This window comes from Plecotus auritus (genome assembly GCF_963455305.1).
Source record: "Plecotus auritus genome assembly, chromosome: 10".
NCBI classification, from domain to species: domain Eukaryota; kingdom Metazoa; phylum Chordata; class Mammalia; order Chiroptera; family Vespertilionidae; genus Plecotus; species Plecotus auritus.
In genome coordinates this window covers 19,870,497-19,885,832 of record NC_137785.1, presented here as the reverse complement: position 1 = coordinate 19,885,832, position 15,336 = coordinate 19,870,497, and the positions used below count along the sequence as shown (strand labels likewise).

Genomic DNA, 15,336 nt, shown 5'->3' with positions numbered 1-15,336 from the left:
AGCACTAAAACAGCCAGAGACATGGCTGTGCTCCAATAAAACTTTATTTACAGAAAGAGACAGCAGGTCAGAATTTGCCTGCAGGCTGTAGTTTGCCAACCCCTGCTCTGCTGTGCTGTGGGGAGAATGCAGTGAGCTGGGAGATTCATACCTGGCATGGAGGATTATCACTCTCTGGCCTGTGAGTGTTACCATCTGACTCAGCTCCCAACACCCTTCCCCTTGCCCCTCCCTTCCAACCACACTGGCCTTGTTCCTCCCTCCCTCACCCAAGTTTATCCTCACTTCCAGGCCTTTCCTTCTGTCCTCCCCAGAACACTCTCCCTCTTCCTTCCCTAAGCTGCCTTCAGGTCCCAAAAGCTACCTCCTCCAAGAAATCCCCCCTCTCCCATCTCTCACTCCATCCTGTTTTCCTGCCTTCATGCCATTTACAATCGGTCTCTTCCCGGGAAGGAGGTTCCTGGTGGGCAGGAACTATTCTCTTAACCTCTCTGGACTTGAGTTTCCTCACCTTTAAAGTGGACGTTATTAGAATCCACAGTATCTCAGAGCTTTGTTATGGTGATTGAGTGAGTTGATTAACATAGGCACTTAGAACAAGACTCAAAGTGCTCAATAAATAAATCTAGTGCTTACCAGGCGTACATGGAACATAAGAAGTGCTTGGTAAGTGGTAAGGAGGGGCAAATGAAAAGTGAAGACAGGAGCGGCAGGTGGAGCGGGAGTCCAGGAACATCGGTAGAGAGACCCTGTCAGGCCAACGACACTGAGACCCCAGTCCTCTCTCCACCTTTAATGGGCCCCGAGGTGGGCTTGGCCGGGAGAAGGCGGGGGCCGGTGTCCTTAAATACATACAGCCCGGCGCGACGGGCGGGGGCAAGGGGAGGCGGGGCCGGGCCTGCCGGGGCGGGGCGGGGAGGGGAAGGGGCTCAGCTGCACTTGCAGGAGCGCACGATCATGTTGGACAGCTGCTCCACCTTGGGCTTGCGGCCCACGTAGTACACAATAGGCAGGGGCTCCAGCGCCTGCGGCACGCAGCACGGCGCCGCCGACGCGCCGGGGTTGTGCTGGTTGTATAGGGCCAGGACCTGCGGGCGGATGGGCGGGGTCAGGGCAGGGGGTCAGATTGCTCCCATCTCCCTACACCTCTTCTCACCCGTTAGGTCTCAGTCTCTGCCTCTCCACAGGTCCCACTCTTGATCTGCATCTCAATCATTCTTTCTCCTTCCATCTTCTTGTCTCTGTGTATCAACCTGTGCCTTCCTGCCTTTTTCATTCTGTCTCCTCTCTCGGTTTGTCTTTCTCCTTCCAAGCTACTCCGTCCCATGGGTCTCCCCATATGCCTTGTCTCTAACTGTGCACACCCCGTCTCTAGCTTCTCTCCCATCTCTTTATCACCCTCTCCTCCAGTCTCCCTGTCTGTTTCTCCTTTCCTCACTTCCCCTCTGAGTGCACCTCTCTCCCTCCTCTCCCTTCCCCCCCTCCCTCAGTCCCTGCTATCGCCAGCCCGGGGCCAGACGCACCTTGCTGTACTGCGTGTCCAGGCTCCAAATGTACGGGCAGGGCCCCAGGCAGAAGTTGGCATGGTAGCCCTTGGGCTCGTGGATCCATTTCCAGCCCAGATCCTTGCGGAAGTCGATGTAGAGCTGCCGCACACAGCAGTTTTTCTCCGTGGAGCTGCGGGCAGGGACACGGGGTGAGGAATCCAGGTCAGGTCGACAGAGGGGCCTGCAAGGGCTAGCCATGCCCCTCCGTGTGTGTGTGTGTGTGTGTGTGTGTGTGTGTGTGTGTGTGTGTGTGTGTGTTTCACGCTGCCCCAGCACCATCTCCATCTTGGTCTCCCTTGCACCCACTGTGATAACAATAGCCAGCAGTTACAATACTGATAATCACCAACACTGATAAAGCACTTCCTCTAGTCAAGCACTGTGCTGAGAGCAACATAGTAAGCAGTGTCTCATGCAGTGCTCAGAACAAGCCTGTACGAAGCCAGTCCACAGGGGACAGCTGATAACCCAGGCACATCCATACACTGGAACATAAAACAGTGCAGCTCCATGTGTACTGGTCCATTCTACCTGTGCAACAAGCGTTTACTGAATTAGTGTGTGCTGCCTGGGATCTACAGGGACTCAGGACAAACAAAACAGACAGAAACCCCTGTCCTCTGGGGCCAAATGCTAGAGACTGTCATGTTGCTCTTCTGCTCTGAACATGGCCCCGCTTCACTAAGGACAGACGCCAGACGTCCTCACCATGAACCACAAGGCGCTGCTGGATTTGGCTAATCTCAACTCGCTCTCCATTTTCACTCTACTCCAGTCATACCAGTGTCCTCACTGTTCCTCCAACAGTCCTACCTCAGGGCCTTTGCACTTGCTGTTGTCTCTGCCTGGCTTGCTATTCACACAAATTTCTGCTGCAGCTTATTTCTTTACTTCCTTTAATTGATGCTTAAATGCCCTTCACTCAGGGAGCCTCAATCCTAGAACACTGCCCTGCATGCAGTGGATGCTCAATAAATAGTTAAACAAATTAACATCATCTCTTTTTATTTTTTTTTAAAATATATTTTATTGATATTTCACAGAGAGGAAGGGAGAGGGACAGAGAGTTAGAAACATCGATGAGAGAGAAACATCCATCAGCTGCCTCCTGCACACCTCCCACTGGGGATGTGCCCGCAACCCAGGTACATGCCCTTGACCGGAATCGAACCCGGGACCTTTCAGTCCGCAGGCTGACGCTCTATCCACTGAGCCAAACCGGTTTTGGCTATTTTTTTTATTTTTATGTTTAATTGATTTCAGAGAGGGAGAGAGAGATAGAAACATCAATGATGAGAGAGAATCATTGATTGGCTGCCTCCTGCACACCCCCTACTGGGGATCAAGCCCACAACCAGGGCCTGTGCCCTTAACTGGAACCGAACCTGGGACCCTTTAGTCCACAAGCTGACGCTCTATCCACTGAGCCAAACCAGCCAGGGCTAATGTCATCTCTTTAGAGAGTCCTTGCTGGACCATCCTACCCAAAATACCAATCCAAAAGACAGTTCCATTCAGTGTAACAACAGCATTGCAGGTATGCAAGAAAATATGAAAATGCCTGTGTCTGAAGCGGGACAAAATCTTAAAACCTGTGGAAGCTGGATAAGAGTTCATTATACTATCCTGGTTGCTTTTATATACATTTGAAATTTTCATAATAAAAATCAGAATAGGAAAAATACTCTCCAATATCTCTTTCTTTCCGTCCCTTTCATCTGATTTATTTTCCTTCTTAGAACTTATAGCCACCTGCTCTTTTATTTATTAGATATTGATTTATCTGTTCATTATCTGCCTTCCTCTGAGGACAGGACTTTTTGTCGTTTTATCTCCTAATGTATCTCTACAGTGCAACGCACACAGTAGGTACTCTGCAAATATCGGATGTATAAATTGTTCAATGTGTTAGGTTTTTAAAAAGCACATTGGAGCCCTGGTTGGTTTTGCTCAGTGGATAGAATGTTGGCCTGCAGACTGAAGGATCCCAGGTTCGATTCCAGTCAAGGGTACATGCCCGGGTTGTGGGCTCGATCCCCAGTAGGGGGCATGCAGGAGGCAGCCAATCAATGATTCTCTCTCATCATTAATGTTTCTATCTTTCCCTCTTCCTTCCTCTCTGAAATCAATAAAAAAAATTTTTTTAAGCACATTGGAGAATAGTGGTGTATAAGATGCTACCAGTCTGGATTCATGATCTCTGTCCCATGTTCAGATCCAAAGGCCAGTCCTCCCAAGTTGGGGCCCAGGCTTCTGCTTGTTTGAAAGGACCTGGGCACTGAAAGTGCAAACCCCTGGGACCATGGCTGAGATGGACAGAGAGCTTGGCTAAAAAGCTTGACTTATGGGCAGACAAGATCTTTATATTCCATGTTTATAACATGTGAAAGAAGCACTATGCAAAGCTACAGGTACAGTATGATCCAAATTCTGTTTGGCATAAAGCAACTGGAAGGAAATTTATTGAAATGTTGATGGTGACATTTTGTATGTGGTATAATGAGTAATATCTTTTATATTTATATTTCTATGGCATTTATATTTAGTATGATGGACAATATTCTTTATCCTTTCCAAATTCTTAACAGTGCATATGTGTTACTTCTAGAATCAGAAAAGAAATGGAAAGAAAATGTAGTCCCTTCACTCCCCTCAAATATAAGACTCTATCTATCATTTGGACAAAATAAATATATGGCTATATGTAAGTGTCTCATGCAGATACTCTTTGGAAGAAGACACAAATATAATAAAAGTGGCTGCCTCTTCAGTGAGAGGTTGGGGGTTAGAGCTGGAGGGTCTCTGAAATCATTTCTCGGTTTGGTCCATGTGTATGTATTTACCTATTCAAATAGTAATCAACAGAGAATTCATCAATTCATTTCAAAACCCTGCGAGGCAGGTCTTACTATTCCCATTTGAAGGATGAAAACCAGCCTCAGAGAAGGATGTTGCCTGCTCACATACAGTATGTAAGGGGTGGAGCTTGAGGCCAGGTTCACAGCTGACTCTATGCCACCCAGAGCTTGTGGCCTCATCTGCCCAGCACAGCCATGTCGGCTCGAGCAGAGGGCAAAGGAGCGATGACACAGGATCTCCTGAGGCAAGACCTTTGCACGAGCCACAGAGCCCTAGGTAGGGAGTCAGGGAACTGAGATCCCTGAGCTCTGCCGGTCCCTCCACAGTCTGGTTAGGACTCAGTTTCCCCATCAAAGATGGGGCAATGTTGGATCAAATAAAGTGTTGATGACCTGAGGGCTAAAGAGGTATCAGGAAGTCTATGTATGGGCTCAGGGAGGGTCCTGAGCCCCCCAAACCACATGCACAGAGATGTGTATGTATGCACATACTTCTGGGAGGAAAGGTACCTGGCTTCTGGCTTCTCAGTGGGGTCCTAGACTCACAAAAGTGGCAGAGTCACTGTCCAGAATAATCTTTACTTTGTGTTCCAAATCTGATGTGTTCTGAGGGCTAAGATTTGAAGTCTGTGATTCTATTATCCAACTCAGCCATTCTCCATGTGAGGTCCCAGGATCAGCAGCAGTATCACCAGGAACTTGTGAGGAATGCAAGTTCTCAGGCCCCACCCCAGACCTCCTGAACCAGAAACTGGGGGTGGGAGATGAGGGATAGCAGGCCAGATTTAACAAGCCCTCCACGTGGCCCTGAGGCACTCACACTTCAGGGCCTGCTGCATTCCGGGCCCTGTTATACACACAGCCGGGGCCCTTACAGAGCTCTCATTCAGTCAGCCCAAAAGGCCCAACAGGGCCTGATGAGTAAAAGAAACCCAGGGCCCCACATGGACGCTGGATGCTGGGGAAGGAAGGGTCAGGGAAGCTTCCCAATGGAGATGGTGTTTGAGCTAAAAACAAGAAGATGGTGTTTGAACCTCAAACATACACAAAAGCAGAGAATATTTTTTTGAACCCTCATGTCTCCATCACCCAGCTTCAACATTTAGCAAGTCATTGCCAGCTTCACTGTATCTCTACCCCTACCACTTCCTCTCCCCATATCACTCCACCCATAAATATTTCTATATGTATCTCCAAGAAATGCAGGATTATTTTAAAACATAACCACAATACCACATAAGAAAAATTAATAATTCCTTGATATCATCAGATATCTAGTTAGAGTTCATATTTCCCCAACTGTCTCATAAACATCTTTTTTTTTTTTTTGTCTGCACAAATTAAGATCCACATAAGGTTTACACATTGCTTTTGGTTGATGTCTCTCTTAAGATTGTTCTTTTAAATCTACAGAACCATCTCTTTATTTCCCACCCTTGCATTGTATGTATTGAAGAAACTAAGTCAGGTTTCCCACAGTCTAGATGTAGGCCTGTGGTGTTGTTTAACATGCTCCACTATCCCTATATTTCTAGAAAATTGGAAGTTGGCAGCCATCTTGATCAACTTCAGGTTCAATTTTGTTTTTTGCATGACTTCCTAGGTGACATTGTGTCCCTCTCAGTGGAGGCTTACATGGCTGCCTGCCTTTCTTTGTAATGTTATTAGCTGTTGGCACTCAAGACCTCATCTGTTCATTCATTCACAGAGTTGCTGGGCTGAGGGTAGGATCTGCAAGGAACTTGGGAGAAGAGCTGACTTTCCAGCTGGGGACTAGCATATGACAAAGCTCCAGAGGCACCATCAAAATATTAAGCAGAGGCCAGTGTAGCTCAGTGGTTGAGCATCTACCTATGAACCAGGAGGTCAGGATTGCAGGCTCGATCCCCAGTACAGGGCATGCAGGAGGCAGCCGATCAATGATTATCTCTCATCATTGATGTTTCTATCTCTCTCCTTTCCCCTCTGAAATCAATAAAAATATATATATTTAAAAATATATATCTATATTTTAATATATTAAGCAAGGGAGGGACAGGATCAGATTATAATTCTAAATTCACAACATTCTAACTCTGAATTTTAACATTCTAGAAATCCAAGTTTTCAACTTTCTTGGATACCAGCACCTTCAAGCACTCACACTCCACCAGCATTTCCAACTTTCTAGGAGTTCCACATTCCAACTCTCGAGGATCTTGGCATTCTTGAATTCCAATATTTCACTACCGCATTCCAACATTCCAAAGTTCTGAGCCCATCATCACTCAAGAGGGCCAAGCTGCCACTGTCTAAGATCCCAGCCTTCACAGAATGCAGCATGCCAACACCAAGCCCAGTACTCTAGGGTACCAATATTCTGACTTTCTCCAGATGCCATTTGTGAAGGCTAACATTTTAACACAGGATTTTAGCCTTCCAAGCCCAAGATTTGAGGATTGCAACCTGCCAGCACTGGAGACGCCAATCTGTCAATAGACAGGAATCCAACAAGGGCAACCTTCCAATTCTGAATTCCCAAATTCTAGGATCCCAACACTCCTTGAGCCCAACACTGTCAGATTTCAATAACTAACACTGAATTCTAGCATCCTAGAATCTGAACACTCTAGGATCCCAACCTGCCAATAATTTCAAAGACTGAATCCCCACGTTCTTGGTGTTCAACATTCTAATAGCCTCTGATTCCCACACACCGGCAAGAAAACAACCTGATCTCAACATTCTAGGACTCCCAGGTCACACATCCCTGCATTCTAGGACTCAAACTCATCCCCTGAGTTTTCCAGGCTGAAGGGGATACTAGCCCGAGTATAGTACCAGCCAGGTGCCCACCCTGCAGCACTGGTCAGGCCTCCCAGGCTGGAAGGCCTCAGTTTTCACCTGAAGCAGTAGTTGGTGTCCAGGGCTCGGCGGTGCCGGGGGCTGTGCAGGTGCTGGGCTCTCTCCAGAGGGGTAGCCATGAGAAGCAGGAAGGGCCGGTTTATGGCACGAATGGTGGCCAGGTCACCCCGGCGGTCAATACTGATTCCTGTTTTAGTTTGGGAGTCAGGGGGTGAGGGGTGGGGAGACATACACACACTCTCAGGTGGTGAATGGGGGATGGGCAGGGCGAGGAGGGGACACACACACACACACACACACACACACACACACACACTGCACATGGCACCGAGACAGAAGGGTGGGCCTCACCGTTGATTTCCACATGGAGTGTGTTATCTTTGCTGTCACAGGAGCAGTGGGCACTGAGGCGAAAGCCCTGGATTTCACCTGTGAGGCGAGGAGAGGGGAGCCACAGTGTGAGGGTGTGGCTCACCCAGCCCCTGGGGGAGAAGGCAGGAAGGCGCAAACCAGCTGCCCTCTCACTGCACCCTCTTGACCCTCTTGCTGCAGCTCTCTGCCTTGCTGCCTCTCCCTCCATCTTCAGGTCTCAGTTCAAATGTCACCTCCTCCAAGAGGCCCTACGGGATGCAGGCCCCACTCCCACTATAATACCACTTTATTTTCCCCATAGCACTGACCCTCTGGGTCCCTGGTATTTGGCTATTTATTTCCCTCATTGTTCTCAGTGGAGAGCAGGATGCATGGGGGCAGGGATCCTTGCTTTCTTGTTGCCTGCAGGGCCTGGCCCGCAATGATAAAAACAAACCTCTACTGAGTGCAGGAGGGCGCACTGAGTGCCAGGCATGTTCTAAACACCCTGTGGGCAGAATCTCCTTTAACCCTCACCAAAGCCACCGTTTCCCAGAAGAGGGTGCCCAGGCACACAGAGAGGAGGTGACTTGTCCCAAGTGGGAAAAGGCAGGGCTGGGAGAAAGGCTTCTTGAATGAATGAGTGGATTTTCTAAGCTCCTGCTATGTGCTGGACCCTGTACTGAGTGCTCTGGGCTCAAATAATGACCAAGATAGGCCTTTGTCCAGTGGCCCCAGACACTCCTCCCAATACCCACCTGCTCCCTAACCCCCATCTTTTCATCTGGCCAAACCACCACTTACCCCATGAGTCTCAACACATTCACCCTTAACCTCGGGAAGCCCTCCTGGACCACCTCCTCCAGATGGGTTTGGTTATCTGCTCTGGGCTCCCCTCTCCCAGCCCTGATCATTCTAGTCATCACTGCCTGCTACGGCTTTGGCAAGAGACTTCCTAGAGTCTGGAAGTAATGGTGAGGACAGCGCCTAGAAGTCTGCTTGGTTACCACTGTCTCCCTTGCACCACCACCCAGGGCCAGGCGCAGAGCAGGCACCTACTAGCACTTACTGAATGGAGGCATGAATAAGAGGGAGATTAGGAAGGGAGATGTGGACGCTGTGGGCTCAGCTGGGACAGGACAGAGGCCATCTTCTTCCAGACAGATTGGATGTGCCAGGCTCTCCCCGGAATAAAGGCCTTTGCATATCCTGTCCCTCTGCCTCCAAAAGTCTTGCCCTCCTTCTTTCCTGGGCTGGTTCCACTCATCCCTCAGACGCTGGCTCTGCTGTCCCCTCCCCAATCCAGGAAGCCTTCCTTGATCCCAGACTGTACAGCCACCTCCTCTGGGCTCCCCATTCTAGGCTCGCCCACTCTGGGTCATTACTACTTGATTTACAGGTCTTTCATCCTCTTCCCCCACCCCAACAATGGACCATGAGCTCTGTGTGGGCAAGGATGGAGTTGTTTTTATCACCACTGTGTCCCCAGAATCACCCAGCACAGGGCCGGTGCTCAGGAAATGGATCAAGCCATTAATCACTCAGGTTTGAGTGTCTGGGAGGAGGGCCAGGTCTTGGCTCTTTGGCACCAACATAGGGCGGGGAGGGCTGGAGGGCTGTGTGTGCTAGGCAGAGTAGTTGCAGGACAATGGGGTCGACCCCATTGGCAAAACAGGGTGGGGCAGACCAGTGGTCCTCACCTCTGTGGCTCAGCCACTGCCGCACGACTCCAGTGACCTCAAAGGACAGCCACTCAGGCGTGTCGCTGGGGGACAGCAGCTGGTTGCTGAGGTAGCGCCAGGTATTGTTGCCGTATTTCTGGGGGATGACGAATGGGAGGAGAGAGATGGTGGGTAGACGCTGCCATGCACCTCCACATCCACTGCCTGCACCCCTACCCCATCTGCTCCTCTAAATGGGCCTTTGGACAGTCCCCTCCCAGAAATCCACGCCCTGGGGGCCCACAGGAACCACCTGTGCCACAGTGAGCTCCAGGCTGGAGGTCAAGGCACCTGAGCTGCTCAGCCTCGGGCCCTGATCCTCTTTGGAGCCGAGGAAATTCTTTTCTCTCTCTGGGCTTCAGTTTCCTTGCTGGTGAGATGTCAGGCCCCTGTGAGCTTGGACAGCCCACTGCTCAGCTTTTCCTGCAGACATCCTGGGCTTCGCTCAGCATACATTTCTGCACATTTGACACCCTCAGTTCTGAGTCTATAACTTTCTAGGGGCTTATGTTGGAAGTCATTCTATAACTCCAGGGTTTGACAGTCAATGAGCCCAAGACGTTCTAAGAGAATAATGTTCAAGTCCAGGAGTCTGACGTGCCATAAACCTAGAAGCTGCAGGCACTGCTCTCCTGTGGAATGACCCCTAGTTCTGGACAGAATGCTCCAGGAGTGGCAGCATAAAGTTGGGTTCTCTAGATGCCAAGACGTTAACATGAGACAAAGTTCCCTTGTTGTATGAGCCTACCATCTACCGTCACATCTAAAGTTCCATGTGACATGGATTCTAGGTCACTTGACCTTCTAGAGACCCCAACTCTTCCAGAGGCCCCAATCTTCATGAAGATTCCAAATTTTCTAGAACAGAGCTATCCAAGAGACCCCTCTGTGACCATGGAAATGTTCTTTATCTGTGGTGTCCCAAATAGCCGCTAACCCCATGTGACTACGGCTGCTTGAAATATGGCCAGTGGGACTGAGGAATTGAATTTTTGCTTTTAATTGTAATAAACTTAAATGGCCATATGTAACTAGTGGCTTCCCTATGGGACAGAGCAGGTCCAGAACCCTGAACTGTTCTAGAGATTTCAACTTTCAAGATATCTGCATCCTAGAATCCAATTGCTAAGATTCCAGCCTTCTAAGTGGTTAACATTCTAGGGTGCTAGGAGTCTGAAGTTTTAAAGAGCCCTATGATTCCACGGTCTGTCTGCGTGGCCCTTGCAGTCACCCATGGCCCAGGGCCCACCTGGCCCATGCCCCCACCTGGTATAGCTCCACGTGTTGCTCCACTTTCAACTTGTGCCTCTGCAGGCGCAGCTCGGCTCGGGAGAGCAACTCGGGTTCAGGCACTGCTTCCCGGAGATCCGACGTGTTGAAGAACATATATATGCTGTGTGAGTTGTGCTTGTATGCCTTATAGATTTCTAGGCAGAAGGAGTGGAGAAGGGGGATGTCAGGGGTGTGGCAGTGGCAGGGGAGCTGATGCACCCCAAGTGTGAAGAGCATGGGCTCCAGAGCTGACAGCCCTGGGTGGGAGTCCGACCCTGACCTTGGATGAGTGGCTTGCTCTCTCTGGGTTTGTTTCCTCCTCTCTAAAACCCTTCTCTTCCATCATCTGTCAAGCGCCCACTCAATACAGGCTGGCACCAAAGGTGTCTGCTTTGTTTGCTCAGATCTTCCCAGTACTTGGAGCCTCAAATGTGTAGGGTCAAGGGCATTTGGAGCAGACCATGCCTCCGCTGCCTTTGAGCTCTGTGACCTTGGCAAGTCACATCCCTTCTCGGAGCCTCAGTTTCCTGCTATTCTTTGGAAAATGGCAACCACATCAAGCTCCCTGCCTTCCTACCCAGGGTCTCCTAACTGAAGTGCTGGTGTAACTTTGAGCAAGTGAATTCCTGTGCCAGATTCTCACCTGTGAAACAAGGACGGATTGCAGGATGAGAGTGTGAAGTGAGACGAAGCAGATAAAGCACATAGCAGAGTCTGCACACGGTAGTCACTCTAATGTGTGTGTTAAAGAGCTCACGATTTGCCAAATGCTATTCAAAGCACTTTGCATTTAAACTTCACAATAATCCCATGAGGAAGATACTATTATTATACCCGTTCTCTAGGTAGTAAAACTGAGACACAAAGAGATCAAGTAATTTGCCCCAAAGTCACATAGCTAGGAAGCTGCTGAATGGGGATTCAAACTCAAGCAGACAGTTTCCAGAGACAATCCCTAAGCTAATGTGATATTATTATTATTGTTATCAGCAATTGCTTCCTCCCTCAGCTGGTTAGAAAAGGCAAAGTTTATTCTAGGTAGGAATGGCTTGGGAGTGGGGGAGAAAATCAGCAAGTGTTTTCTAGCCTAGGAAAAGTTTGGGGTTGAGGTTGAGGGAACTCTAGATAAATGGGAGCATCTGCTTTAGGCCTCTGCAGTGGGGAGGTAAAAACAGAGATAGGCTCTAAGAAATGTCAGAGGAAAACCCTTCTGTGGGCCCCCATCCTCTACTCATCCCCATTCCAGCCAGGCCAGTCCTGCCTCCTGCAAATAAGCACTATCTTGGCCCAGGGGTTACTCAGCAACCCCCAGAGGAAGGGAGACAGGGAGGGAGGGAGGGAGGGAGAGACAGAGAAAAAAGGGGCAGGGATCCACAGAGGAAGGGAGGGAGAGACCACAGAGACCAGAGACCGGGAGAGGTAGGAGGAGGTGTGGAGGAGAAGTAGAGGCAAGAGATGGAGACTAAAGAAGATGAAGGAGAGATGCAAAGAGAGATGGAAGGAAGACACACACACACACACACACACACACACACACACACACACACACACACACGGAGAGGAACGCAGGGTTTGGGAGCCTGAGGGAGAGGATTGAAGGTGTCATCGTTAAATCTCTACAAAAAGGGTGAAGCGATTACGGAAAAGGTGAGGTGCACATGTGAGGGGGGATGGGCGTTATTTGGCTGGAGCCACAATTGGGCAAAGGAATGGGCTGGGGACCCACGAGTCCACCGCCCACGAGGGAAAGTGAAAGGAGGGGGACCGCCCCAAGTCGCAGGGCCACTTGGGACCCCTGGGTCCCCGCGTGGGCGCCGACGGGGCGGGCCCACGGTAGTCCCGCCCGGAACTGGGGTGAAGAGGGCGGGAGGCGCCGCCGCCGCCGCGAGGGCGGGGACCGGACCTGCCTCATCTCGCCCCAGGCTCCGTGCGCCATCCCCACCCCCGGGGCACGGGAAGGAAAGGGAAGAGGGAGGGCGGGCGAGGCAGCCGGACGCTGGGGTTTCCCCAGCTTCGCGGAGAGGAACTGACACTGTGGGGTCTAGACTCTCAGCCTTTAGCTCTATGGGGTCCTCCCCCCCCCTTCCGGACGCGCAGCTCCTCCCCCCGCGCGTGGCACCCACGTGGGACTTCCTCACCCCGACCTTGTAGATCGCACCTACCCACCTCTCCCCCTGCGACTCGACTCCACACTCAGCCCAATCCCTTCCAGCCCGCAGCATGGGGGCTCGCTGCTCCCAGCAGGCACCGTTTCTCTCCTTCACCCACCCCTCCCCAGGTCCGCCTTTCCCACGCTTGTCTCCCCTCGCTCTGTAACACTCCTTCCCATGACCCCGTCTTCTAGGTTTCCTGGGGGCTCGCTTCCTCGGCTGGCTTCCTCCTCGCACGTCCATCTGTGAAACACTCTGGGCACCTCACCGCGCATCCCTGGCATCCCCTGGGGTCCTAGCTCTCCCGCTAGTTTCCCCCTCCCTCGCGCCCCTTTCTCACCCGAATTTCTCCCCCCACTCACTGCTTCTCTCTCTCTGCACTCCCCCAATCCCGCGTTCCTTGCACCCTCTGCAAGCGGGCCCACTCCATTTTTCTAGAACCTCCAAAGGGCCTTGAATGTCGAGGTTGGACTTTACACTGAGGGCACTGCGGAGCTAATCTTCACCTAGCTTTTCTGTCCTTGAATTTTCCCATCTCACGACCCCTGAGCTCCGCGTCAACTTTCCCCGCTGCCTCTCCTAGCCCCAGACTGGGGTCTTGCTTCTCCCAAAGCGGGCTCCCTCTCTGCAGCCCCCACCGCAAGACCCCCGCATTCTAGTGCACCCTGGAGGTAAAGTCTTTTTCTAGTCCCCCCCCCCCCTAGTTGTTTCTCTCCCACTAGGGGACTTCCCCACGGCCCCCGATGTTCCTGTTGCCCTCCAGAAGAGGTCCACTGCGCTCACTATCTCCTCTTAACACCAGACACCTGGTGGGTAGGAAGCTCAACCCTATTCTCTGGGGAGGCGGGGCGGCCTCCACCGTTCCCAGCGCCCCCAGAGGTCCACTTCCTCCAGCCAGTTTCCTCCCCCAGTAATTTCCTCCCCGACCCCAGCACGCCGGCATCCTCTGGGGGCTCCCCCCGCCCCCAGGGTCCCCTGCCGCTCCGAGCTCACCGTGGTTGTTATCCACGGTCAGCACGCGGGTGACCTCCTTGGCGTAGTAGTCCGCCTCGGGCTCGGGCTCGGGTTCCGCGCTCTCCCCGGCCACTCGGTCGCGGGTACTGTTGTAAAGGGCCAGCACGGCCTCCGGCAGCGGTCCGGGCGGCACATCCCCCTGGCTCGGGGGGCTGGCGAGCCGCAGCTTGGACAGAATCTGGCCGCGGATGGCCTCAATGCGCTTCCGCTTCACCAGCTCCATGTCGATGGTCTTGCAGGTGGACAGTCCGGCGGCCGGCCGGCCAGGCGTCAGCACTAGTAGCCACAGCAGCGGCAGCAGCAGCGGCAGCAGCCGCAGCCCGGAGGGCGGCATGGGGGAGGCAGCGCCCCCCCGGCACTGCCGAGAGCGCGGGCCGGGCTGCTGTGGAAAAAGGGAGGCCCCACTCCTACTGGGGCTGGGAGTGGGGGTCTTCCGACGAAAGGTAGGAGAGTCTGAGGGTGAATGGGGGCGGTGGGAGGGCAGAGTTGAGGTCCTCAGGGAGGAGGGAGTCCTGGTGAATGGCTGCTGGTTGTCCTACGGAAAAACCCGAGATGGGAGCGATCTCGTACCAGAGGTGGGTGGTCTTGAACAGGGACGCTGAGACAGGTCTGAGAGATTCTGTCTCCGGATCCCGGAGGATAAGGGTTCTGGGACGCGTAGGGGCTCAGGGGAGAGGCTGGGGGTGGGGAGCGTGCAGGGGGTGCGCCCAAGGTCTTGGGTCAAGTCTTCGCGGTAGTCGGGTTTGCGTTTCCTAAGGGCTGGTCCGGAATGTGGGTGCCTGAGGGACGCCGTGTAGGGGGCAGGGTGGGAGCAAGCGTCCGAGGCAGTGAGGCGATCTGGGATCCCCAAGTCCTGTCTCCTTGCTGGGCAGCGTCGCGCCAAGCGGTCCCCGCGCCTCCGGCTCCCAGCGGCAGCGGAAAAGTCTCAAAACTTTTTTCCTCTTCTCCCTACCAGCTCGTCCCTCCTCCCGCTCCTCCTCCCCCTCCTCCCCACGGCGACGGCGGCGGCGGCGGCGGCGGGGGCGGCTCGTCTCAGACTCTGGGGCCTCGGGCTGCTCCTTCCACCGCTCCCGGCGGGTGGCTCCGAGCCGGGGGGGTGCCCCTAAGGGGGCGTCCCCCCTGCCCCCGGCCGGGGGCCTAGCTGACTAGAGGATCCGCCGCGGGAGGAGGGAGTGGGGCGGCCCGGGGCGCGAAGGGCGGCGGCAGCGAGGACCGGCTAGAGTGGCGGGGGGTTTTGAAGCCGCCCCGGCCCCACCCAGGAAGCGCTCGGGGCGGGGGAGGGCAAAAAGGGGGGCCTGGCCACAGTCCTCAGCTCGCGTGGGCGGGCTCCGAGGGGGGTCCCTTAAGCCACCCGGGAGGGGGCGGGCACCCGGGCCCCGCCCCAAGCAGGGTGCTGCCTCCTGGTGGCTGACAGCTACCTAAGCGGATGCGTGTGGCTTGGATGGCTATGCGGGATTGGAGGGGGTGTGGGGGTGTGACGGAGAGAACGAAGACCTGGTGGGGAGGGCTCGGTCGGAGGATAGGGACACAGAGTACAAGGGATCAGAAGAGGGGACCCAGTTTGGAGAGAGTGGGAGAC

At 53.0% G+C, this 15,336-nt stretch overlaps 1 protein-coding gene across 1 annotated transcript; it reads right to left on the bottom strand.

Annotated features, from left to right (window-relative positions):
- Positions 1-25: 25 nt before the first annotated feature.
- Positions 26-15,076, bottom strand: TGFB1 (transforming growth factor beta 1). The gene is made up of 7 exons (XM_080644281.1): positions 13,737-15,076; positions 10,588-10,748; positions 9,301-9,418; positions 7,601-7,678; positions 7,289-7,436; positions 1,524-1,677; positions 26-1,088 (listed from the first exon to the last, which is right to left on the bottom strand). Exons 1-7 carry the CDS (start codon positions 14,089-14,091, stop codon positions 930-932), a joined length of 1,173 nt encoding a protein of 390 aa, XP_080500407.1. The 5' UTR covers positions 14,092-15,076; the 3' UTR covers positions 26-929.
- Between the last annotated feature and the right edge of the window lie 260 nt (positions 15,077-15,336).

Coding starts and splice junctions, on each gene's coding strand:
- TGFB1 (XM_080644281.1), bottom strand. CDS start 14,091: ATGCCGCCCTCCGGGCTGCGGCTGCTGCCGCTGCTGCTGCCGCTGCTG. Junction 10,749..13,736: donor GACCGTGGATAACAACCACG/GTGAGCTCGGAG, acceptor CCTTCTGCCTAG/AAATCTATAAGGCATACAAG. Junction 9,419..10,587: donor AACACGTGGAGCTATACCAG/GTGGGGGCATGG, acceptor GTCATCCCCCAG/AAATACGGCAACAATACCTG.